Source organism: Poecilia reticulata, linkage group LG10, assembly GCF_000633615.1.
Source record: "Poecilia reticulata strain Guanapo linkage group LG10, Guppy_female_1.0+MT, whole genome shotgun sequence".
NCBI classification, from domain to species: domain Eukaryota; kingdom Metazoa; phylum Chordata; class Actinopteri; order Cyprinodontiformes; family Poeciliidae; genus Poecilia; species Poecilia reticulata.
Genome location: NC_024340.1, coordinates 3,026,333 through 3,053,596, shown reverse-complemented (window position 1 = coordinate 3,053,596; position 27,264 = coordinate 3,026,333). Strand labels below are relative to the sequence as shown.

General features: G+C 41.7%; 1 protein-coding gene across 2 annotated transcripts; it reads right to left on the bottom strand.

The window, feature by feature from the left end:
- Positions 1-147: 147 nt before the first annotated feature.
- cyfip2 (cytoplasmic FMR1 interacting protein 2) lies at positions 148-27,176 on the bottom strand. Of its 2 annotated transcripts, none has more exons than XM_008419593.2 (30): positions 26,985-27,176; positions 19,652-19,801; positions 19,477-19,566; positions 18,099-18,176; positions 17,488-17,589; positions 16,496-16,677; positions 16,266-16,362; positions 14,474-14,602; positions 13,768-13,872; positions 13,567-13,655; positions 13,195-13,432; positions 12,841-12,993; positions 12,015-12,154; positions 11,752-11,899; positions 11,317-11,470; positions 11,018-11,174; positions 10,834-10,930; positions 10,676-10,752; positions 10,490-10,598; positions 10,275-10,394; positions 9,996-10,195; positions 9,830-9,917; positions 9,584-9,727; positions 9,339-9,429; positions 6,753-6,886; positions 4,772-4,844; positions 4,557-4,651; positions 4,171-4,409; positions 2,837-2,984; positions 148-1,919 (listed from the first exon to the last, which is right to left on the bottom strand). In XM_008419593.2, the coding sequence occupies exons 2-30, from the start codon at positions 19,766-19,768 to the stop codon at positions 1,752-1,754; spliced, it is 3,762 nt and encodes a 1,253-aa protein (XP_008417815.1). In that variant the 5' UTR covers positions 19,769-19,801; positions 26,985-27,176; the 3' UTR covers positions 148-1,751. The 2 variants fall into 2 exon arrangements, with proteins under 2 accessions (XP_008417815.1, XP_008417817.1); XM_008419595.2 differs by having other exon boundaries at positions 6,756-6,886.
- Positions 27,177-27,264: the final 88 nt, after the last annotated feature.

Genomic DNA, 27,264 nt, shown 5'->3' with positions numbered 1-27,264 from the left:
CAGAATGATCAGTTGCTAAATAAAATAGTTTTTTTTAGCCACAAATTAAATTTGTCTGAATATTTTTCCAACGCAAAGACAAATGTCAGTGTCATATTTTCTGACGTGTAAAGCCATACAGAACAATAAAGCACACTTAAAGATAGCTTAAGTTAAACATTTTTATTTCATGGAAATACAACATAAGTTCAAGTCCTTTGCAGGACCATTGTTGTACACTTTATATTCCTTTATCTTTTTTTTTGTTGTTTTACTTCAAAACATTTTCACTTGTACAACCATATCATAAACAAAGCCTCATGTCACAAATGGAGCCACCGATGACAATAAATTACATCTGCCATGCTGAAGTTTAGACATGATACATTGGTACCTTAATTTTTAACTAGATTAACCTTTAAATGAACAATAAGTTGAATAAATAGAATAAAAAGACACTGGGTTTTACAAAAGAAACTTTCTTCTGTCAAAACGGAGCAGAAACAGATCACATGGCTGTTTGAGAAGTGGTCGTTCTGAATCATTTGTCTTTTTTCCTTTATATGAAAGAAAAGTGGGAATTTGCATATTTTAATAACACTGCTAAGGTAAACCAAAAGTTCAACAATAGTAAATACTGACTCTATATAGAAGACTGCCCTTTAATTCGGTTTTAGTTAAGATTTTTTTTTTTCCTTTATTTTAACAGTATTTAATGAGTCTGCTCATCCACTCACACTTAAAACAGGTTGATCTTCATACAGCCTAGAGGTATTTATCTGGTCTTGTTTCTTCAGTAATTGTTCATTAAAAAAACGCAAACCTTTTTTTTTTCAGATGAATATCTCTTCTCAAAATTGCAAATAATATCACCAAGTTCATTTACAGAATATAAAAAATCTTTCCGACTAACAAAGGAAGGGGTTAAAATAACAATTGAGGTTTCCAGTCAATAGCAGATAGGCAAGTATTATACCAAGAATGTGTCAACTAAAAATATTAATAACAGTTTTTAAACAAGGACTATTACGACACTCAACACTTCACTTTTCTTTTTCTTTTCTTTTTTTTTTTTTTCTCCAAACAGTGAAATTTTACAGTGGAACTTGCAGCAAACAAAGCTGGATTGTTAGGAGGCAAAGGTGAATACTGCAAATCAAAGAAGGCAGGCAAAGTGTGAAAGGAGTAATGATTGGGTCGATCAGAACAATCCCGGTAGACACCGTGAGATGGACGCAGACAGATGAGCGAATGGATAAAAACCGGTTTAGTTCAGCAATCTAGTTTTAATAAGCGCTGCATTTAAATTTCATTGCAGATTTTTTTTTTTGTTTCAGATTCAGTTTATTTACTTTTTTTTTTTTTACTTTAATCCATCCAATACGTCGGTGGTCCAATGCAAAACTCAGCAGCTGAAATAACAGAAGGCATGCATGAATCCGAGCGTGAGAGCCACACAAAAAAATTAATCTAAATTAAATTTAAAAAAAAGAAAAGAAAGGAAAACTAAAAAAAGAAAAGAAAAGAAAAAAGATGCGAATGCACAGTTCAACCTCTGCTCTGGTCCACTTCACCACAGCACGTAAAGACAGTCGCATTTTAAATTAAACTGAGATGGATTTGTCAGTGGATTCTTAAAGCTGCTGCGGCGAGGCAGAGATTAGCATCACAGCTAAAGGAGGGAATGTATGCGTGTGTGTAGGTGCGTATGCGAGACAGTATGTTTTTAGAGTATGTCTGTGTGTGCACTATCTTTTCAAGGCTCTTCCTTTTCAACAGGTGGTAGCTAGGGACTGGTGTATAGGGGGCTGGAAACAGCGAACGTGCTCCACAGTGGAGCTGTCTGTCTCCACCGCCTTCATGTACTTGTTGAGGATGGCGAATATCTCATTGTTGAGGATCTGGTACTTTCTGATGCGGTCTGCCATCTTCTTCAGCGGCTGCAGAGGAAAACAATAAAGCACAAGTGGTGGTCTTGAATAATAAAGCATTTTTATATCCCTTGGAGCTTTTTTTTTGCTTTTTGCCACTAATAATGGGGGAAAATTGGAGGATTTTCAAAAACTACATTTCTTTTATTTACAATCCAAGTTAAATGTTTTTGAGAGTTCGCTAGGTCTTTAAATATGAAGTCAGAGGAAACACAGAGATGAAATAAGATTTTTAAAAGTAAAACTGCACTTTATCAGACATGTCAAGCTGTAAGTCAGGCTTCAAGAGGGTGAGAGAGAGCAATACTTTGATCAAGTAATAGGAAGGCTGTAAAGTTGCTCTTTTTTATGTTCCGAGCGGTTCAGGCTAGATTTGGAAATTCTGGCAGCCTTGGAAACAAAATTAAGGTAAGCATCTATAGACACGTGGAGACTGATGGTGATGTAATGCTAGCAGCATTAATCGCTAATGTAAGATGCTAAAGCTAATGTGAAAGAAGAAGTTAAGAACATTTGCCTAAGTATTACTAAGATGCTGATTTCTTGCACGTCGTCTCTGCTATTATAAAAAAGCTGAAGGTTACCAACATTAATACAAGAAAAAAAAATGTCACCCTTTTTCTTTTATAATACAGCTTCTTTTATAATACAGCATAATAAGTAAGGAATTAAGTAGGAATTCCAGGCAGCTAAAATCACCGTTTGGTAGTTTAATGATTTGCAAACCCCAGAGATAGTTACAAGGCGAGCAATTTTATTTTATGTTTGCAATTTTATGTGACGCATCACAACTATGTGGAGAATACTAGTGAAGAGGATGGTGAAGGGCACATGATTTAAAAAAAAAAATTCCAACTAATAAAATCTGAAAAGTACAGTGTGCATTTCCATGTCCCCCTCTAACGCCGTGGACGGCACGCACTCACCACATTCTTGATGATCTCGTCTTTGCCGTCCTGCCTTTGGACTTTGAGCAGGTGGTAGCAGAAGTCGAAGAGGTCGAAGCGGCGCTGCTGTCCGAGCAGCACGATGATGGCGCAGCCCGCCCAGTTCAGCCCGTCCCCGAAGCACTGCCTGGAAGGAAAAGGCGCACGCAAAACACAAGATGAGTTTCCGCAAACTAGTGCGACCCCGAGTGCGTGCAAACCGCGTTAACAATATCTCGCCTCTGAACCCGACAGTGGCTATGAATAAAAATATTTCTCCGGCATTTCTGCATTCACCGGTCTGAACGGATTTTCGAAGGCCTGTTTGAACACATCCGCTCGCCTCGGGCTGATCCGCTCTCTGATGCGCATCAATCAGTGCTTTACTTTCTCTATCTGACAAAATAGACCAAAGAAAGCACATAACTGAAGGAAGGAAGGAGGGAAAATGCATCAAAAACAAAAGTGGCTCTAAAAACACTCATTCTCAGCACAGCCTGAGACCCGTCTTCCTAACCTGGCACGCCAGATGGTTTGTTATAGTTCACCATCTGGGGAGTTGGAGCTCTTTGTACAAGGACAGACATTTTAATCGCAGTAGTTAAGGAGCAACATACCAGTGCTTAGACTATTAGTCTGAGTTAATGAGTGCCATGCAAAAAGCTTCTTCGGACCACCTCAGTTTTATAAAGCTAAGCAAAAAGTGTTACGTTCTTAATCGTATAGCAGAAGCATGTTCTCTCAACATACAGCAACACACTGCTTCACAGCTAACATAGTGGGGTTTAAAAGTTCCAGGTTAGCTTATTATTAATTAAAACATTTTTTTTTACATCTTTAAAAAAATACAAGTGTGCTTTCTTCTTTTAGAGACAAGATGTTCTTGTAAGTGTCACAGGATTTGGCGGAGCAAGAAGACAGCTTGTTGAAAAGAAATACCACTTCTGGAACAATGAAGATATCCAGCTAAAATCGAACTCTGTAGAATTACATCAAGACATACCATGAAAAAGAAAAAGAAACGTTTACGTGGACGTTGTAACTTAAAAAAAAAAGTAATATAAATGTTAAACAATTTACGTAGATACTATTATCAGAGCATTTTCTTCCAAACAGAAGGTGTTGTCTGGACCTCTGCTCCTACTTTGTGTACAAACAGCAGGCCGACTGCCATGCCAGCGTGAAAAACCATGCCCTTACTCTTCATTGCAACAACTTCTACCGTTAAAAGTTCCTTCACATTATCACAATTAGCAGCTTACGCTCCTGACAGCTCCCACCTGGAAGCAAAACTCTTCAAAGTGCCGCGCAGATGTCGGCCAGATGCTACTCACTCCGCTGTGAACTCGTGCGTGCCGACGGGGATGCAGTAGACGAACTGCATGGCGCTCCACAGGCGATGGAACTCCATGCACTCGTCCACGTGCATCACGCCGTTGGTGGGCGGGGGCCCGCGCCACACGGCGTCCTGCAGGAAGCTGCGAATGCGCGTCAGGATGACCTCGAACATGGAGAGGCCGCAGCAGAGGCGCTCTTTGGTCAGTAGGTCCCCCTCCCTCGCGATGGCTATTTGCTGGAGTGTAAAGAGAAGAAAGAGAAGAACACGTTTTTTTTTTTCAAAAATGGATGGAAATTCACATATTTGAAGAAAAAAATAAATAAATAAATCAAACAAACAACTTATTTAGTTTCAGCCCAGCCGAAAAGGGATTAGACTGACCTGAGGAGTTCCCAGCCTCTCGATGAGAGGCACAAGGTGGAGAGGGGCGTACTTAGCCTCCAGCCTCTTCATCCTCACCTCCAGCCGCTCTCCCTCTGCGTGTCATAGAGAACCGGAAAGTTACAGAACAAGCAGAGCTCCGAGTGGGCAGCCGCACACTGCAGGAGTAATCTCCCAAAATTTGGAAACCGTCAGCCATCCAAAGTTCAGTCTACCTTTGATGTAGACTCTGGGAAGAATGTTCTGGAAGGGGGCAGCATGAAGCAGGTCACACACTTCCTCTTGGGACTAAGGGTCAAGCAAAATGTAATAGGAAACTTTTAAGCCACAAATTAAACTCACTTTGCTTCACTGACAGCCTTACCCTGCATCCGGACAGACAACTTTTTTTTAAATGTATTTTAGTTTAACTAAATTGTTAATATATACTATATGTTGACATTTTTTTCCCAAAACTTATGTCACTGCAGTCAGGCTATTTGCTTTATCTTTAGAGAATTAGGAGTTTGTATCTCTGTGCAGTGACTGATGTAATGCCAAAATGACAGATTATTTTCTTAAAATACTTTTTATTGAAAACATGCAGACGGAATTGCAAGTCCAAATTGCTCTTCTCTCCTCGTCAAAGGCAATAAGAGACTAAGGGCGTTTTCATACCTGGCAGACTCGTTTTGATTGGGGACCAGCATTGAAACATTTACTATGCTTTCAACTGGTGCAATTTGCTTTCGACCTCTTCTCCATCTCGCCTGCGGTGGCGCTACAAGAAGAACTGCTGAAAAAAACGACACGGAAACCTCTAAAGAAGACATGAGTGCAACTTCCCTCTTCACAAGATGGAAACAAAAATGCAGCGGCGTCATATTTTAGAGTTTTTAGGATTTCTTTACAGTCTTTAGCAAAAGACCACAACCTATGATTCCAGCAATATTTGTGACACAGATCATTTTGTAAAAACAAAATAAATAGAAAAAAATACTTTTTGGTGTTGTGCTCAGTGTCTTGCTCAGAGGTTTTTATGTTGTTGTTTTTTTTTTCAGTGGTTCTTGAGGCATCGCCACCACAGGCGAGAGGGTGAACAGGTTTTTCAATTGGTTCAGCTCATTTGACACAGTGCGGTGTGAAACCGAACCGCACCAGCTGAAAATTTAACAGCTGTTGCAATTTTGTTCCTCAGTCAAACCGAGTCTATACTGAAAACACCCTAAGAAGCTGTAATTTTTAACCACTAAATGACTATACAATGATTTATCGTGATACTCGATGTGAGGTTATGCGACAACACTAAAGTGAAGGTGATTGTTAGTGACGGCAATTAAACTAAAAGCGACAAAGTGACATCTTGTAGTGTATGAGACGAGTCATGCAATGATGAAAATCAGACACCCACACAAACAAACAGACTCGCTCGGATGTGATCCAAAGCAACACACACACACACACACACACACACACACACACACACACACACACACACACACCGAGTCAGTGCAGTCACACAGAAATGGTGAAATCATACTGAGAAAAACATGAGTAACAAGGCATGAAAGGAGTCAAACTTAAAGGTAATTTGGAAATAAAACCAAAGAATTAAAACACAGGACTGAGTCAACAACCAACCAAAAGAATGGAGTCACCTCCTCCATGGAAGACAAAGACATTGAGATTTTAAGGTTTGTCATTATAAAAAAGTTTGCAAGGACAAACAAGGTCGTGATGCATGCCCTAAACATTTTCACTTTGTCGTAGATTATGAAAATCTCAGTCCTTTTTTTTCCATGGCTGATTGGAGATGAAAGTTGTATATGTGCAATAAAATGAATCAAATTAATTAATTAATATGTTAAAAAATAATAAGTGATTAAAAAAAAAATTAAGCAAAAATGGTCTCTATGTTATTTTAATATCAACAAAATCTAAATCCTTACCACCTGCGGTAGTTGCCAGCGTGTAATGAAAAATAGAGTTGTGTTTCAGACAAAACAAACCCCATCATCAAACATCAAACACCAAACACACCCACAAGCCTGACAGTTTTCGATCGTATCGTTTGATTTACACGGAGACAGTCGACGCTATAAACCGAGCAGAAACCTCCAGGCGCCCGGCGCAGGTATTCACAGGAAGGGTTGGGGAGAGAACGCGAGGAAGTCGTTACACCGGATTAGCTACGGGGAGACGGAGGCGGAAAGGCCTCACCAGAGCTTGCTCGATGAGCAGGCAGAAGAGGATGGCGTTCCCGACCTCCCTCAAGCTCTGGAAGACGTCCGTCTTCAGCTCGGCGTATTCAATAATGTCCTTGAGCTGGTGATGGAAGAACTCCAAGATGCCTTGAAATGGCAGGAGAGAGAAAAAAAAATTCACGAAACCTTCAGGAAATCTGCATCAACAGAAGTATTACATTTCTCTTTTTGTTTTTGCCTTACTGTCACACCGACATTTTTTTTTAGATAAGTTTATCAAATATGTTAATATCAGACAGAAAACTGCAAAATTAAAAAAATAAATAAATAAAACAATCGCTATATTTATTACAAACAAGCGAAAAAGAAATTTCCTCAAAAACCCCCATACCTGATTGTGCCACACCCAGCGGTAACAACTGACATAAAGGATTTGCGACACCTTAGTAAAGAGTCTTTCGCATCATTGTGAAGGATTTCTAGCCAGCTCTTTAAATTGTCTCTCATCCCATCCCACAGACGGCCATTTTGTTCAGTTCTTTTTTCTAATGTCAAATCATGAACTCTGACCTGAACAGAGACGTTGTTCTGGGTTCTTTCGGGACGTCCTGGGTGAGTTACCAGACTGAGACAGCTCTTCACTAATCTATGTTTTTGTCCAACTTGTGACACTTTGGTGTGTTGGACACCCAAAGCCTTACAAATAGCTTCAAAAAAATAATATATACTTCAATTACTTTGTTATTCATTTCTTGCTGATTTTTTTTTATATATCAAGTTGTAGCAAACTGATTTTCTTTTCAACTCTTTTAGCCTACTTCATGTTGTGGACTGGCTCTATTTAACAGACGTGTTGATTGTGCAGATCTGGGGATAATGAGTGAAACCGAATCAAAACGTATGACTAATTAAAAGATAATTCCAAGTTTTGTTTGAAAACTTTTCTTTTCTCTTAATAACTGAAATCACCGCTAAAAAACTGCATTTTGTATTTGGTCCATTTATCTTTGTCTCCATTATTTATTTTCATCTGAAATATTGAAGTGGGACTAAAAGAGAAAAATAGAACAAATATAGAAGAGGCCAAATATGATTTTTTAGTTGTTGTTTTTTTGCAGCACCATCTATTACTCAACACTGTAAGGTATTTCTAATCATGATGTGTCTAATGTAACCTCACCAGTCGCCTGTTAATCAGGTATTTCCGGGTTAAATCGGGGTGATGTCAACCGGTTCGTATGGCTGTTCTGACCCACATTTAGAGAGAGCAACGGAGGCAAAAGGATCGTTAACAAATGGCAATAACATCATGAGCTGTGAGGTAAGTTCAGGAGCTCAAGGTAAGGAACATCAGTAATCTACAGATTACTAAATCCTTGCACGGATAATCCCATCTGACGGACATCTGCACTAGAAGTCTGGATAAAGACATGGAAGCAGGTCAGGAATAATACTAAGATGTAACACCAGGAGATGTTGAGTAACACATTCTGAGTGAGCATACGCATATGGTTTTGTGCTGAACAAATAAAACTAAATTAATTTTTACTCCAGTGGATGTTATGTTTTGTCAAAGTTACGACCAAATCTCACGAGTGTATCACCTGAACAGCGAATTCTGTCATACTTTGGGGCCAAATCCTTCCATTTAGATTAGATCACAATCAACCTTTTTTGCAGGTTTCAAAGTGTGTTGTGATCTTGTGATGTGCAAACATCTAACACTTTGAACTTCAGAGGCAGGCCTTGGGTCTTTATCAGAGTAGCACAGAGACATTGTCCTGGTTTTTTTCGGGACATCCTGGATGATGTCCGCATGTGTGGTGATGACGCATCACAATACAGTCACTGGGAGGGGCGGCTAGCTCTCGAGACGTCAGCAGCCAAACTGTCAAGGTAGGTTACGTAAAAGTAGGTGGCCGAGACAACGAGACGCCATGAGTGAACAAGAGAGCGTCTGATGGCAGCAGGAGTGTTTTACTAATCATCATCTGCTACATGTGTAGCGTTAGCTGCAGTGGCGTTTCACAGCTAAACAAGTTGGAGTGAGACGACAAAACAGTTTTATAGAATTCAAGTGGCATGTGTCTTTGGAATAAACGTTTGACAACTACACTATTACAATTATACAATTCAACTCTCAACAGTAAATCACCTTATTATATGTGTAGAAAATTAAGACTTTCAGCTGCTTCCATTCACTGGCCGCACGTTTCACAAAAAAAACCATACATTCGATTTATAAAGCTTTAAAGTGTCCTGTTTTCATTGCTTATTTGAAGTTTGTTTACCTCTTTGACACGGGTTTGCAAAGTTGTAGTTATCTAACAAATTATCCAATTTTGCTGTGGAAAGTAACTCTAAGGATAAAACTTTTTTTTTTTCTTTTTCTCAATTTTTGTAATTGCCCGCCCCGAACAGTCTGTTTAAGAAAGTTTTTATAAAACTGAAGTTGTTTCTGTGACAACACAGAGTCCCACTCCCTGTTGACTGAACACGCAAGCGCACACGCCTCCCCCTAATGGGGTGGCGCCCTGGACGGCGAGCCATATCGCCCTCATCAAAAACCGCCCCACAGGCTGCAGCTAATTCAGCTCACCTGGGGAGCCGTACTCATGGCGTGGCAGACGGCAGATCTTGGGCATGACTTCTATCAAAGTTTTTACATATTGCAGGATGGTGCCCTGTAACTGCAAAGTGACAAGAGATTTATAAACGACGGCAGGCAAACGAATGGAGAGACTGCACAGAAAGAAGAGAGAGTAATAAGTTTTAGAACCCAGAACATTGAGGGGGAAGAGATGTGTTCGTAAGCGTGGAGGGAAAAAAATGAAGATAAAATACCAGGCTTTTGACAATCTTGAGTAGCTCCTCCATCACCACAGCGATGCCTTGGTAACCAAGAAGGCGGCAGATGGTCTTAAAATGAGGCGGGCCGACAAAGTTTCTGTAGGAACTGTATATGTGGGAGTAGGCAATGTTCAGAGGCTGAGAAGAAAAGCAAAGAGAGAGAGAGAGAGACAAAAGACAATGTAAGTCTCAGCTAGTTTCTTCTAAACACAGCCAAAACAAAACGAAATGTCAACCTACCTTGGACCCATACAGGTAATAAGGCTGCACATTGGCTGGCTTGTCTCTTTGAGGCTCCTGGGTGAAGGGAATAGCTGTGCGTACAAAGCTGAGAGGGGGGGGAAAAGTTAAACACAGAGAGGTGGAAGCCAATAAGAAATCTGAAGAGATCTACGAGTAAACCGACCGGTTCGTGGATCCGTTGTAGCAGTAGTTTGGGAGGAAATCAAAGTTGAGCTCCCAGAAGACGTGGAGCGTGATTCGTCCGTAGGGGGCCGAAACGTTGTGGTTGGCCTCGCGGAACATGGCGTCGAAGCTGTCCAGGGTCATGTGCTTGGACAGCAGCCGGTGGGTCAGCCTGTTGATCTCCAGCAGCCACTCCAACTCCTGGCCAGGTGTTACGGGAGCGGCATGAGAAGGCATGATGCAAGAGGAGCAACGAGCAAACTTCTCTCAGCGTTCTTACCACTATGGATGTGAGGTCCTCACTCTCAAAGCGGCTGATGGCATGGTCTAGCGACTTGTACATGGCGGCTGAGATCCTCTGGGTGATCAGGCGGTTCAGATCAATCGATCGACCCAAAAGCTGAAAGATGCACAGTCAAACCAGTAAATCGGGCTCAAAATGAACAATTGCCGTCCACCGACGTGAGAGCATCGCGTCTTCGGTTTTCCGCGTACCTGCACGTGCCTCTGCTTGAGCAGCGTCTCGTAGCGGTTCGACGGAGGGTACGGAATGATGACGCCGTAGTTTTTACACTCCGCCCTGAAGCGCTTGTCTAAGAGGACACTGTGGAGAAGACCTAAATGTATTTAGGGGAAGCCTACAAAGATTGTCGGATCTTTGGGAAGTGCTGTTGATAATACCTTCCGGCCATTGCTTTGTAGTAGGCAAATATCTGGTCTGCCAACTTGTACACAAACTGATCAAAGCAGAGGTTTACCTAAGAAGAGGCAAAAGTCAGTGAAGGTTTGGAGTCTTTACCGACTTGTCTGGATTTAGATCTTTTGCTGTTGCCCCTTACCTCAGCTTCGATTTCGTCGTACAGGAACTGCTTCTTGAACTTAGTCAGAGCGTAGTAGCCACTGTCGTTGTACAAGTCTAGAGGATACAGAACGTATCTAGAAGAGGAAGGGGTGGAGGTTGTTATTACCGGCTCACTTCCAAAGGACAGGCCGAGGCTGAGTGCAACAGTGAGCTCGTCTTACTCCATCATAGAGGGCTCCTTGGTCTCCAGGATGTGGTCGGTCAGGATCCAGGGCATGGACATCTCGATGGGGAACTGGATTCTGCGGCCCATGGTGAGCTCCAGGAAGAACTCCCTGAACCACAGCTGGGAGAGGTCGCAGCACTGCTGCAGGGCCTCTGACGACAGAACGGAGAGGGGTTACTAAATGTTGGCCAAAAAAAAACTTTTGGTGGGAACTTTGTCAAAAATATAAAAGAATAAAGATATATGACCTAAAATAATGGCCTGCTTAAAGTCTATACTGTGCTTTCAACTCACCGCTGAAGTTCAGCAGGTGTGTGAAGAAGAAGGAATGCTTGTGGAAGTCCTCTATGGCCACCACAATGGGTCCGTCAAGGCTGCTGCGAAGAGTTTTCTTAGATCCACTCTTGTCAGCTATTAATGACTCCAGCATGGTGCGTACCATGTAGAGCTGCAAAAAAAACAACAACAACAAATAAACACACATTTTTAAAAAAATATGTCCAACTATGTTTTTTTTTTCCTCTTGATTTAGACAAAAAGCTCTGCAGTACCGTCTGCCATGCAGATGGTACTGCAGTTCTTTGAGGAGTTCCCAAATTGGGCCAAGAATAATCTAGCAAGTGACATCCTACATCCTACTGATCGTTTGAGAATACTTTGTCTCATCGCAGGGTAGAGCCAGCAGATAAAGACGTTCCAAATAAAATAATAGGGACGAATCGTCTTCACCTGTGTACTGGAGGGTCCCACTGCTCGACGAGGCACCTTGATGTCAAACCCACCCTTTGGGTCCTTCTCTCCCCTCAGGCAGGGGTCGTTTGGAGGCTCTCTTCCTCCCTCCCAGTCACAGACAGTCTTTCGAATGGCCTGCAGGACACTACGGAGAATAAAAAATTTTTTTAAAAAGGAATTGGTGCAGGTAGAAAGGTTTCTTTGCTGAATTATTGTTCGGCGTCATTAGAAGAGGTATTGATTTTGTCGTTTTCAGAAACCTGATGAGAACATTCTTCTTCTTGCGTACGGCTTGGCGCAGCGGCTCCCTGAGGGTGACCTGAGCGAAGTCCTGCAGAGCCGCGTAGATTGTGTTCCTGATGGCCTGGTTGAAGACGGACTCCATGCGACCCATCAGAACCTGCACAGTACGAGACACAGAATTGTGTTTTTTTTTTTAAATTAAGAATTAAACTGAAATATGCAGGATATCAGCTACTTGTGTGTGAAATTAGCTAGCATGTGAAAGCTGGTTTTATGAATTATCTACTCAGAGAGGACAAACAAAAATGTTTATTTAGTAATATGTTTGTTTGTATGCCTTAAAAGAAAGCGCATCACAAAAAGCACCCAGCAAAACGGGTTGCTTTGTTGCTAGCAACTCAACAAAATGTAAAAACATTCAACGGAGATGAATGGTTTTGCAAGGCACTTTTTATAGCAGGGATCTGGTTTAAAAAGTGCCTTTATATGTTTTTCTTTACAAATAAAGAAAAACATAAAACTTTCTCAAAAAGATAATGGCTACATTTTCTTATGTGGGTTGTTGATAGTTGCATAATTTCCAGCAAGAAAAATGGGTCTAAAAAAAAATGACAGGTGCTTATAGTGTTGGTCTGTCATAGAAATTAAATGCATTTATTCCAAGGGGTGGAATAGCAAAATCATGCATGTGTTATTAGATCCATTTTTAAAGCTTTTCTTCATCATTTTCAGTCAAAGTTTTTCAGTTCTAAGTGGCAGAAGGTCCAAAGAGCCAGCTGTGTCTCCTGAACTGCAGGTTGCAGACCCCTTACTGGCTTACAGATATGATTTCCAAGCATTTACCTGCAGCCCTTTGATCATGGCAATAACCTCGACCAGGGCAAACTTCTCCTCACTGGTGTAGTTGTAGCGCGTGGCTCGCTCGTACTCCTCCGCCGTGCCGGGACAATCCTTGTTGCAGAACTTGTCCGTGGGATGCACCAGCTTCCAGGAGTACTGTGGGACACAACACCGTGTTTTTGTCAAAGCTGGAAAGATCAATGGTAAAAAACAAACAAACACCAAAACAAAGCTAACGTCTCAAAATCCACACATATCGACATTTGGGTAAAAAAAAAAAAAAAAAAGCGATTCTCTCTGCCCGCAGCGGAACATGCCATCAATCCCCCCCCACCACCCTCCTGGCTCTTCACTCACGACTTCCATGACGTGCGTGCTCCACTTGGACAGCAGCTGCAGGCCCCTCAGAGCCAGGTCGAACAGCTCCCTGTACTCCTCGTCCGACTTCTGGCTGTCCAGGCCCGAGCCCGTCACCACCTCGCTGTTGCTGTAGCGCGCCAGCTCCGAGATGAAGCGGATGTGGTCGTCCCTGATCTGCACCATCTGCTCGCACAGGTTGTACTGCGGCGAGATGCTGCTCTGGGTGCACGTCCACCTGGGCACGGGGCGCGAGCGCGTGTGTGCGGGGGGTWAGARGGGTTCAGGAAAAATGAGAGCAGATGGGATTTTCAAACGAGGCCGACGGGAAGCTGCAACTTTTGTCTCGTTTCGCCGGCGGTACGGTCTTACCTGGATTTGTTTTCTTCATAGTGAGCGCTCGTCTCTATGTAGCGTGACAACTCGATCTGCATGTCTCCAAACAGAGGCACGACTTGAAGCTGAGTGAACACATCAAGTGAACATCTTACCCTCTGCCACACAGACATTTGGACACGTTTCTGCACATCTTAGACGAGCTAAGCAAAAAAAAAAAACACCAAGCATTCTTACTTTGAAGAACTTGTCGATCTTGCTCAGGTTGATCCTCTTTTTGGCATCTAGTTTGTAGATATTACTGACGTTCCCGTCCATCAGGTAGAGGCCAAAACCCATAACCTGGCAAACATTAGGAAGAAATGTGTTGAAAATGCAAAARAAARAAGAAAAAAGAAAAGCCTCGGAAGGCTTGAGATTGGATGGTTTCATTATGTTTGTTACAGGTTTGGAACAGGGCTGAAACAAGTAATTGGATCAATCGATTATTGAAATAATCGTCAACTAGTTTAGTAATAGATAAATTATTTACTGGAGTCTGTAGACTCAAAAACAGGCCGTTTTGTGAAAGAACACACTCAGAGCAGTAATTAAGTCAAAACTGCACAAGACASAAATATCTTGCATTTAAAATAAAAAGAAATTCTCACGTGGCAGTTTTAGCTCCAACTGATTCAAATCCAGTAAAACAAAAMAAAAWAAATCTCCTATTAAGCATCTTTTGCTATCCAATTATTAAAAAATGACAAAAATCCAAAAAATGATCAGATTAKCCRTATGCTTGTTAAGTCAAGCAGAAAGGGCTGAGCTGGAAAATCTGCAAAATGCGCCATGTTTTCTTTTTATCCGATTAATCAGAATAATTGAAAGAATAATCRATAATATTCAGYGAACTATAATAATGGTGAGTTGCAGCCCCAGTTGGAAGCAGATGAAGAAGTACCTTTAGCAGCATGTGTTTCTCACTGGGCGTCAAATACATTTTGTTTTCGTAATAATCCACGCAGATGTTGACGATGTCGGCCAGAAGCTCCTCGTAACCTGGAATCACCTCCAGCTGTTGGTGCAGGCACTATRGGRAAAAGAARAAKAAAAAACAGCAGAAAAGGCTTCAGATGCTAAAACACAGGCTAATTCCCAGAACACGTATTTATTTTCTTATGCAGAAGAATTGTATTGATCTCAAAAGGGAACGAAATAAATGCACAAAAAGTTGATGCGTTTCTCATTTCGAGGAACTTTTAAACGACCTCTGTGACCTCCCTGCATCGTTTTGCAAGTCCTSCTGTTTTAGAGGTCAGTCCACAGTCAAATATGTCCATAATGGCACCAGTGGACAGAATGAAAAGCAATTCATAAATATGAACCTCTTAGCGAATKATATCAYTTTTTTGKGTCAGGTAAAGTTGAGATCTAAAATACATTTTGTGTTTCCTTACAGAAGGTGGCTGTTTTTAAACTTTCAGATATCGATCCGTTCTTCCCTCACCTCGTCAAACATYTCCCCTTTCCCAGAGTGGCAACACAACCCAAAACCTTCTTTTGYCGTTTTGACATTTATCAAACCCTGAACGTTTTTAGGGACCAGTGTTTGTCCATGTGTCGGTACCTGGGGGCCCCATGTACCACTTTGTCATGGCTTCCCGAATGATTTTGACGTTTCTGAATCTGCATTTCCAGCAAACTATAACTTATCTGCCCTTTTCCTACTTAAATTCAACCTCGTTCATCCAATCATTGACCTCAAAGATGAGCTGACACGATCGTTGCTGTGCTATCGCACTTCACCAAAATTTCTACACATGCCTCCAAGTTTTATTCGATGCTTAAGTTTATTGAATTCAGATATTATTATTCCAAATCCCAAATATTGTTCAACAGACACTATTTATTTCCACTCTTGTACGGCTGAGAGTGGCTGGAGGGAAAAGTAAAAACTAATTTAACATAGGATTTATTTTTCCAGACCTGAACTTTTCAAATTAAAKAATAAACTTCAGGAGCGAGGACCTGAAGGTTCGCCAGACCTTTTTTCTGCTTCCTTCTAGTTTTGRGGCAGAGGATAACTTGGTTTGCGGAGCGTCGTTTAATTTTCAGACCTGTTACCGTGGAGAGCACAAAATATGAGGTCTTCCTTTATCTGCTTTCTATCGCCAGTGGGTTTCGACATTATTAARTTTAAGTTTTAGCAGGTCAGATGGTTTATTATTATGACAGATTTAAATAAAGATCCCCCCCCATTCGGAGTACACTCTAAGCCCAAAGTTTCTGCAAAAACACAAAATGTTACCGAGTATTTTATGTCCAAAACRTTAGAATACTGGAAATAAGACAAAATTAACTTGCAAGTAAATTTTCAGCAAGCTACAACAGCTTGTTTTGGATAACCAATTGCTTAATATTGATTTTTTTTTTTTAACTACTAGTTCCACTGAGATTATTTCACTTATGGCAAAAATATTTTGTTAAAAGAGAAAAATATCTGCCAGTGGATGTAATACTTTTTTTTAATTGATATTAAATCATAGTTGACTTAAAACAAGCTCCAATATTTTGTTGAAAAATGTCTTATAAGTTAAGTTTTGGATTTTTTAAAATGTGATTTTCACTAGAAATTAGGACAAAAATACTTTTATGTTCTTGTAGTATTGAACAACAAAATTTATTTTGCACCAAAACCACAGTTGTATTTTTATTTTTTTAACCGACACCCAGAAGATGATGAATAAACTAACCTGAGTGATCCTGTTGTGGTTGGCTAAAAACATGGAGAGATTCTGGGACTCCTGGATGGACTGWGGGTCGGCCATCTTCCTCAAGAACTGAGCTGCCCTTAAGTCGCAGCGAGAGAAAACAACATCGTGTTTTGTTTTGTTTTTTTTTCCTCTTTTAACCGAAAGAAAAACCACTCTTAAAAAAAAAAAAGCCACGGCTGACATAAAGACAGCTAAACGTCAGACGGTACCGTTTGTAGGCAGAGTGATCGTTCTTCACGCTACACTTCATGTTCTTGAGTTCGTCCAGCACCGCGAACATGTTGATAAATTTCCCCAGCGTGAGCAGGTAGGCCTCCGACACGAAGTCTTTCCTCCGCTCGGCGTGGCACAGACGCTTCACCTCGCTGCAGAAGCGCTCTATGGCTTTCCGCTGCGAAAACACAAGACATCAATCAGCCTTGCGTCGCGTCCCGAAGCGGAGTTTGAACTTCAACATGCATTCAGTTTTAACTCTGCACACAAACCCAAAAGTAACGCTTTTGTTTTGAAACGGTAGCAGCGGCTTGGGTGRCTCCGTTAGCAGCGCCTTGTGTGTTCAGCACTGCAGGCTGATGCTAAAAAGAGCCACTGACAGAGTGTATTGACTTTTAAGAATATATGAAACTCTAAATAAGGACTACACAATGCAGCATAATCAAAATATCAGCCTGCGGAACAATTATACTGCCAAGGACAGTTTGGAAAGCAATTATTTGCCATTTATTGACAACGCTCCTGAATGCACACTATATATGCTAATAACTGCAGTAGAGGCCAACACAGACGATCATCCCCGAGAGGCTAAAAAGTCACAGAGAGCGTGGGATGCAATATTATGACAATTCAGTTTTCATTACTGTGCTCTGTTTGTCTTGAACAGATTGCATTTCTGGCATGCCACGTTTTATCGTTCGGTGGCAACGGCTGATGCTACCAGCAGCTGATAAAAACCCTATTTGGATGTGCAACCGTTTACACTTATGGGCTGTTTTTTTTTTTGTTTTGTTTTTTTTGAAAATCAGCAAAAAGGTGAGGCCACCCCTGATCTGGGTCAGTCTGTAAAAACATCCGTTCAAAAGAACTGTCTTTAATTACTATTTTGATACATTTGGGAGACACTTTCCCTTTAAATCATTAACAACACTATCTCCACTGTTCTGTATTGGTTCACGTGAACATCAGGCCGGAGCCTCTAACTCACCTGGAAGTACATGAACTTCATGAGCTTGGTCACTTCAGGCTCCAGCACCTCCACCGTTTTCTCATAGATCTCCACTCTGTTGGGCTGCTCGTTGCATTTCACCTAACAAACACAAGATGGCGCCATTATTCAGGCTGGGCTTCAGAGTTCAGGTAAGCAGCTAGCTTTAAATCTAAAAACTAAACAAAACTGTTCCCTAATAAACATTATTTAAACATTTACATTTGTTTGTTTGTTGTTGTTGTTTTTTCCTGTGATTAAAATACAATTATGTTCAAATTTAATAATGTCTTTCATCTTTTAAGTATCCGTAAACCATGTTGAGGTGTTTTCTTAACAGAAGCCAATACACCGGTTTTCAAAACCTCGGTTTCCAAAATGTGTTAAGATTAGTCCARGGATCATAGCTGGCAACTAAGTTTCTGATTCACAGCCACCAAATGGTGAAAAGTGTGAAAGGTGAATTCCCATGTTACATGTTCTCCGACATGATTTCATAATGTTTTGAACACAGCAACATGTGCTTTGTTTTTTATTTTTGCAGACAGATGTGGTTCTGGTGATTCATCGTATGAAGTGAGCTCACTTTCTTTTCTTTTTTTTTTTTTTACCTGGGGAATGGCTCTGGAACAGCTTCTCCAGGTGTAAAGCATCACTGCGTATTCATGTCCTTCCTCCAGCATCTCGTTCTGCACAAACAGAGGAAAAAGAAAGAGCAAATTTAATTTAATACAAAGCAACTGCACAGTCACTTCTGATGAAATAAAATCTTTAAGTCTCTGTTTACACTGCCTTGCAAAAATATCCACACTCTTATTTATTTAACATAATGCCATAGAAATCTGACGTTTTCCCATTTGCTGTGCGATCATAAACCACATCCCGTTGGCGTATCACATCAAATCCCGATAGAATGCCTTGTTTTTTGTGATTCTAGTTTTAACTATTTGTCTGCAAAGCCACCAAGCAACTTGGCATTATGTCAAACCCATCAGCTGAGTCACTTGTTCCCATTCGTAATGAATATTTTAACAGGGTTAGATCGCTTCCCCTCTTAAAAATACGTGGGTTTTCCCATCCTGACAGTCTTCAACCTCATTTCCACTTCCTGATCAAGCAAGTAAAGTTAAATAAAGCTCCACTTCTCTCCTCGTTGCTAGTCAAATCACATTCTCCACTCATTCGGCAATTGGGGAGGGAGGGGAGAGAGCCTTAGCGGTCCGTTGCACTACTGATTCACCAACTTGTGAGTGGGAAGTGTGTCTCTGTGAGCGTCTGTGTGTTTTTGTGCATGTGTGTTCTGCCACAGGATGAGCCAAAGGAGGACAAACGTGCCAAATGATGATCGGTTCAAGTAAAACAAGGCTCCCTTTACGAGCGTGAGGCCGTTTCCCACAGAGGGCTTTGTGAACAGGAACAGAAACTACCAAAAGTGGAGCACAGTTATTTTAATATTTGTAAAGAAATAAGGCTGCCAGCAGCTCAGGACCTGTTTTTGTTATTGCAGGGTCTCTGCAGGTTTCAACAAATATAATTTAAGACATTTTACTGCCACTTTCAATAAAATTTAAGACAGAAAAAAAACTGTGAATTTGAGGAATAGTTGGGGGAACTTGCTGCATTACAATCAAGCATAAYAAAAACTGTGAACCCAGCTTTGTGCCCATGATTGAGGCAAAAAAAGCTAGCTAGCCGGGGTATATTAGCAGCTGGTGGCCTTTAGCCTCAACCGCTTCAAGTCACAGAAAGATGTTTGCGTGCAACTCAAACTTTTACCCGACAGAAAAGTCCCACAAAAAAAATAAAAAAAATAGTCCTGCCAGAACAAAATTTAGGACCTGTGATTAACAAATTTAAGGCCAACATACATTTTCTTAATGAATTTAAGACGTTTTAAGGCCTAAACATTAGACACACAAATCTCAGACGTTTTAAGGCTGCGTGAACACCCTATGTTATTTATCTTTGAAGCAGAACACTTAAACTCACCATGCTGGAGTGGACTGTGGCTTGCTCTATGTAACGGGCGATGCCGGTCACAAAGGCATTCCTGTCTTCGAAGTTGGTGTCAAAGTTAGCCTGCAGAAAAGGAGACAACGGAGTCGAGTTAGACACGGWATGAAGCAGCAGGAGGATCACGGTGAGAAATAGTCGAGGGGAGTACCTGGTACATGATGGAGGAGGGGGGTGGTTCGATGCATGGCTGCTGGTCCGGCAGAGGCAGCTCCTCCAGCAGGTCCACGTTGGACAGAGCATCCTCCAGCGTCACGTGGGTTGTCATGGTAAAAAGGCGTCACTCAAACAACACCTAGGTCTGAGAGGGAAACACTGCAGTAGGTATATGAGCGGGCAAGCAGATGTACTTTAAAGCAAGTGCGTGAAGTCAAGCTAGCTTCAGATGGAGCATCGCGTCGCAGTCGGATTTTTCTACTCGTTGTCCAATTTTTGTTGTAAATTGTAATTTAACCTGGATAAAATCCACCCTCCAGACAGCAAACTTCCACACTCCACTCTCAAACCTCTGGTGACTTTATTGTCAAAAAGTAAGAGTCTGCCTTTGCTAGGAAAAACACAGAGAGAGGTGATTTTGTAATGCTACCCGCACCAATCAGTTTCCAATACGAGATTCTCCGGCCAATTTGACATGCCATTTCTCATCTGCTGGTCTTCAATTTAAAATTTGAGTAAAACAGTGTCATACAGCAACTACTCTCACACACATGACATGCAGTGCACTCCTAATATTAAAAAAATAAAATAATGATGGCTCATGGGAAGAAGGGTAGGAAAGTAGATTTTGATTAATCGGATTAATCGAATAAATCAAGTTGAATCAATTTTTAAAAAAATATTTGCCCACAAAGCTGCAAAAACTATATACATTTTACAGTCAAGATAGAAAAAGAAACTTGATGTTTCACCAAGAGCTTCACAAGTGGAATAGTTTTAGCTTCAAACAGTTCAAATTCAGCACCTTTCGCAATTTGATTATTAATTGGTTAATCGAAAAAACAGTCAATGGATTAAACTGACTAAACTGCACTGATGTTAAGTCGAGTCGAAAGGGTTGAGGTGTTCACATGCTGATGTTAGAAGTGCTTTTTTAGCTCCATACTCTGCTACAAATCTAAAGAAATGCTGCGCTGTTGCAATTTAGACAGTAGAATGTTAATTTTCTTATTTAAAAGGTTAACTGAGTTGCTTATTTGCATCGTTTAATGTCTTTCTAATATCATATAAAGGAGGATTATGTGGCTAAATGAAAATTCAGCAAAATGTGCCAATTTTGTTTGCTTTTTTAATCAGATTAATCAATTAATCATCAAACTTAAACTTACACTTAATTTATTGTAATTGCACAAACACACATAAGTGAAATTGGAAATAAAATGTCATCGCTTGACCTCCGGAGCACGCACGCACGTACACAAACACACGCACACACACGCACACAAAAAATAAAAAATGCTGATAGGTTGATTGCTAAAATAATTGTTAGGTCTGGTAAACAGTGGAGTTCAGAAACTACAAGCCAATCTGATCAGCCTGTCTCTCTTTAGAATCCATATCAAAATTAGTCAAAAGTCTCTCATCCACCACAATGTTTACTGATTAGCTCACTTCCTGTGTCTCGTCCTCCTTCTGATAAGGAAGGGGAAAATTGTAKGTTACATTTTAAGACTATCAAAAGCGCAAATGATTAAAAATCTAAATCAAGAGCAAGAAACCTCAGGGGTTTGGTTACGAAACAAAATAGGCAAAACAAATAAGAGGTGCTCGCAGGTACGTTGTACAAAAAGAAGGAAAAGCTCTACTGACACCAAGSGCTTCTGAAATAAAACAACTTAACAGCAGTTCTAAGTATCGCTTTATAAACACACAAAGTTAAAAACACACATCCGCTGCTCCAACTGTTTAAAACGGGACGGGAGGCATTTGATTGACGGATCAAAAGGACAACAATATCCCCGTTCTGAAGATATGCAGAGACGACGCTTCTCAGTCACACAAGATTTMCCCCTGACATGTCTAGACGGCTTCATTTCCTTTCTGTGAGACGTTCACGCTCTGCGCAGACCTACAGCTCTGTCTGTTCATCCTGCACCTGCACCCCTTCCTCCCTGACTTTACRGCAACACCAGACAAACACGCAGGGGCAGCGAGAAAAGGGGAAGAGGCCCCTCGCCGTTTCTTTTTTTTTTTTTTTTGCCTACCCGTTGGGCTTGCATGCTCAAAGAAAGTCCTTCTTGAAATGCCAGGACCTGGAAATGTCAATAATCTGACAGAGKCGAGGGAGGGTCTGACAGCGAATGACATTTGAACGCACCCATCGCACAAAGCTCGTCAGAGCCGCTGACAAATGTGGGTTTTTTGCTTTATTTTTTTTTTTGAAACACTTAGCAAGCTGCGTTTCTGTCACCTAAAGTAAATATTGAGTGTTATATAAATATGGAAACATAACCATGTCTTCACACAGCTATACTTAACTCTTAGCATCTACATAACCAATGTACAACAACAACAAAAAAAAAATGTCATTCTGGCAATCATCCCACATTTATCACATGTTACTGTGGGTTATTTTGGGGGGGGCGGGGTTTGCCTGACCGAGCAGACAGTGCTGATAATCAGCTTAATATTCAAGGCCAGGGATGGCACAAAGAGAGCCAGAGGGTCAGGAGGTAAACCACAAAGAAACAAAAAAGCGGAAGGGAAAAAAAAAGAAAAAATAAAAAAGATCAAAGTCAGCTGACAAGCAACTTTTACAGGACCCGGAAAATATTCAAGAATGTCTTTTGATGAGTTTCTTAATGAGAATATTACATCACACTGTGGCCCACGTTGTTGTCGGTCGCGCCCATAATGTGCACGTCTGCGAATGATCGGCAAGCGAAGCTAATGGGTGGTAGGTGGAGTTTCCTGTCAAGTCAAACTGTCARACCTCACAAACACAAAGGGTAAAACGCCAAAGTAAACCACGTGGTTCAGAGCCAAAAACCAGATGACTGAGTCACTCAAGTACCAGTGGGACAGAGGCGCTCATCTGCATAAAGATTGGGCCCAACATTATAGGGATGTGAGCAGACTGATGTGAGCCAACTTCTATGTCTTCATTTTATCTTTTTAATCACACAAAAACAAAAATAAATGTCTGTATGTGTGAATGTGACTTCATAGTTTAAAGGAGCGCAGTTGATGTCGGGGTTATCACCATCGAGCTCATTCTGCTCGGTCCTATTGATCTATTGATTATTGGTTCGGACGACTAAAGTCTGAATGAGCAAATTAACAGTTTATCCATTTAACAAACAATTGCCTTTGCGGTCTGTTGGAGATCTGCACAGACCATCAACGGCTTGGGATGATCTTCTCCTCATGCTGRTCACCAGCTTGGTCGCACACTRCTGTGGGACGACATCCAAATCAATCAACACTTGTTCTGTGGGGTTGAGGGCAGGAGCGGGGGCAGGCAATGCCACCCGCCCACATTTTAAAGGTAGTCTCTAATCTCACTGTAGGRGTGAGAATTGACATCCTCGATGATGGTGCGACTATCAAATATCACTTAAGAGACATTTAGATTTGTGATTTAACGCCTTGAGATTGGGCCTYCGTCTCTTTAAAAACTCCGYCTTCAGGAAGTATCAAAACATTGCTCTTCCATGAGCCCTTTGACAGCCCGTCTTATCGGCATTGCACTGAGAAGTAGCTTGTGTGATTAGCTCAGCTGATGCACAGCTCCACCTGGTGTTTGCTAATTGCTGCTGGCTAGTCTGTAGGAGCAGAGCGTGGGAGTCGCGGGGGAGGGCTGTTCTGTGAGGTGGACACCCTGTAGCGTGAAAACTGCAGCCCCGAGGAGGAGCTTTGTCCTCGAAGACGGCGCTTGGCCCCACCCAGGCGTTTTTGGTGGGAACTTGGCTGCCCACCAAGTTCCGCATAGAATACAAAATTCTTCTGTACACTTTCAAGGCCCTTTACAATCTCTCCCCACCATATCTTTCAAATCTTATTCATATTGCCATTCCCTCTCGCTCCCTCAGATCATCCTCCTCTATCCATTTCACTGTCCCCTCTGCCCGTCTCACCACCATGGGGAGCAGAGCTTTCAGTCGCTCTGCTCCCCAACTATGGAACTCATTACCACCATACCTTAGAAACATAAAGWCATTATCAAATTTTAAAACCGAACTCAAAACACACCTTTTTAGATCTGCCTTTTCCACATGACACAATTGGTTTGCCTGATTTTACATAGATTTTATATAGATACATTGTTTTGTTTCATTTATTTTCTATCTATTTTTAATTGTTATATTTTATTTGTTTCCGTCACTATTTTTTACTCTTGTACGGTGTCCTTGAGTGCCAGAAAGGCGCCTTTGAAATAAAATKTATTATTATTATTATTTTACACAGCTGAGTGGTTGCGACGGGAGAGATTAATGGATTTCTCACACATGCATGAAAGAATCAAGGCAACACTCCAGGTGTATTTTTGAGGATATAACATGAAGTCCAAAAAGGTTGTTTTTACAAAATACTCCCCCTTTAGCGCAAACAAAAAGAGACCGTCAGCGTCTTTTTAAGACTTTACATGGTTATATTTGACTATCCACAGACTACACAAATTAAAGCGCGTATCCAAGCACTGTCTGTCCAGCTGACAAACAGCCTCGGTGATACCAAAGTCCCATCTGTGCTTGGGGATACAGACACAGCCTAAGACCCTGGCTTGGCTGAATAAACTTTCCCACCCTATACCAGACTGTGCTCAATAGTTAGAGTGTCTGTGAATCCCAGTGTGCATGTACATCGCTATAAAAGAAGAAGGGCCCCTTCATTCCCCTCCAGGCTCTTGGTAACAAAACTCAGCCTGCATCACGCAGGAACGGCTAAAGCAGGCAAAGGGAAGAGCRAGTTTCTAACCAGAAATCTCACCGTCTAGATGGATGTTTAAAATGCTGTTGTAAAAGTAACACCATTTCTCCAACCGCAGACAAGCTGACACTGTTGACTACAGTTTTTATCGAGATCTTGTGTAAGGAAATGGTAACAAAAAAAAAAAAAAAAAGAAAAAAAGACTGAATACGAGTCGGGCTGGGAAAGGAACTCCACTGTATGTTCTGGTTGGCTATTTGACAGTCATCTGCTTTGCTGGGAGAAAGTGTGTCAGTGCCAGTAGTGTCACTCCCCTTAATGGGATACCCCGCTTCGCCTCCAGGCTAGCTCTGCTTATACACACACAGTCATGCGCCAAGCAGAGCGCGATCCCATCGTCTTGAAAGGAAGCGAGTATTTAAGAAAAAAAACAGCAGACGATTCCTCACATCACATCAACATCTGTGTGGCGTGCAGATTGGAAGCAGGTACAGGACTCTGGTCTGGTGTTTCACATGCCCCACTGTCACGGGAAAAACAAGCTGCGTCCCCAGGTCGCCATGATCTGCCGTCTTCCGATTGACGGACATCACTCGAGTAACGGGAATAAGCTTACCTTCCGTCACGGTCCGCTTAGTAWAACTGGCACGGTGACATTAAAACACCTGATCCTCACAGTCATTTTTGCAGAAGTTTTTTAATTTGTTCCACTTGCTATATTTACAGTAGCAGCAACAGGAACAGGAACGACTACAAGTGATGATATATACACACATGCTGCCTTCCCTTTTATTTGGACTGTTTTCATATCAGTGGCATATCACTTATCCGTTTTGCTTCTCAGTTTACCTAAAATCACTAATACTAATCGTTATCAGTAGCGCATTAGTCTTACAACAGATTGAAGACAAAAATATGTAAGTCACGCTGATTTTGATTTGAATCAAAAAGCAAAAATTAGCCCCATTACTGCTGAAATAACATATGGACTCAGGCAAATTTATTTTATAAATACATGGAGTTGGATGGAGATCAGGTGACTCGAGGACAGATATACGACCAGCATAAGCACTCGGGTAGATTGTGACGTTTAAACAACTTTTAATGGGGACCAAGTGTCCTAAAATATGCCAGAAAAAATATCCTTTGCACCATTATGCCGCCAGCATGGATACAAAGGACGAGGAATCTATGCGTTCATGTTTCTTTACACCAAATTCTGGTATACCAACCATACAGAATCGTACGGTGACAGGTTAACAATCAACACACGTTAAAAGTCACTAAAATCTCCATTCTTTGACATTCCTATGGTCGGTTTGAGCCTCAGCAAGTCAACACCACCGCATCTGTACAGCTGAATTGAATGAGTTGCTGCAAYCTAATTGGTTGTTTGAGCAGCTGTTATCAATTTTGTTTATTATTCTTACTATCAATGGAGTTTTTATTAATATAAATGCGATAAATATTATCATTAGCCATTTTACGTGCAATGTCAATTATACTGAGCTGTTCTCGGTATTGTGTTTTACTACTTTCCTTGTTATTTTACCTGTTTGTGTTGCTGGAATCAATAAGAAAAGCAAGCTCATGAGTGTCTGCAACATTTTTTTTTCTAGCCATGTTTTGACACACAACTTTTTCTTTTTTCTTTTTTTTTTTTTTTTAACAAAGCTCCAAAATACCCTTCTTGTTCTAGATAAACAGTTATATTTTTGCATGCACCAGAATAAGCCTAAAAGTATTTGCAGCCCTTTCTTTTTACACCAGTGCATGTTTACAGCTCGGAGGGTTTGCATAAGAGGCAGATTCACAGTCAGACGGATGAAAGAAAAAAAAAAAAAGTAAAGCAGCATGTACGCGTTTATATGAAACGGAAGTAGGCTAGGTGAGCCTTGTCTGTTCACAGGCCTGAACGTCTATCCACCGGGTGTGATGGCCCTGAAAGCATCTGCATTGTACGGCCTGGTGGTTGAAGAGATCAACCCGAGGAAGAGGAAGAGGAGGAGGAGGGTGGAGGGAACAAGCCAGAGGGACAATTGCATGCAATATTCATGAAACGATATCAAATTTAAAACGTGATCGGGAGTAGAAAATGTGCAATCGAGACATCCGGAGGACTCCGTTCGCCTCGGTCTTAACGCTTCGAGCCGTTTCCAGCCCTGGAGGGTGTCGTTTAGCCTTTACGTGCTCCATCATTCATGAGTGCACTTGCTGCACGGGAACCCTCTCCTCACCCCACCCATCTCCTCAGCGTGAGAGCTACGATGCCGATGTAGGCTAACGGGGTGGAGAGAGAGAGAGGAAAGTGGGATGGTGGGGGGGTGAGGAGGGATCCCGTTCATGTAACCGTAAAAAGCCCCGCGCTTCTATCTCCGCTCCGCCTGCGGTCTAAATGTTTTCCCTCCGTGCACGGAGCGGTAAGCGGCGAGAAAGAAGCAGAAAGCAAATACGGACCGAGGGGGTTGCTGCTGGTGGTGGTGGTGGTGGTGGGGCGGAGGGGGTGTTGAAAAACAGCCACTCCAGTCTCCAGCCATCATCACTACCCAGCGCACATCCCCAGCCCCCCGCCCCCCCGTTCATCTTCCCCTGCATCCATCGCTCCGTTTCTCACGTACCTGAAAATTGCATGTCCGTCTGGCCGACGAACAGGCGGGCGGTGTCGCGGTCTGCGACGGCAAGCCGACGATTCCTGGGTTTGTGATTCTGTTCCTGCTCCTCTGTTTTCTGTGCCGATTGATGCTCTAGTTTCGCTCAGTACCAGCCCCGCTGCTAATCCGCCCCACACAAAGAGCAGAAAATGGCTGCAAGTGCATATTCTTAAAGGGACAGTCACAGTGAGGTGATGGGCGATGAGGGGCCCCAGACACGCTGATCTCGCGTTCTCGCTCTCGTTTG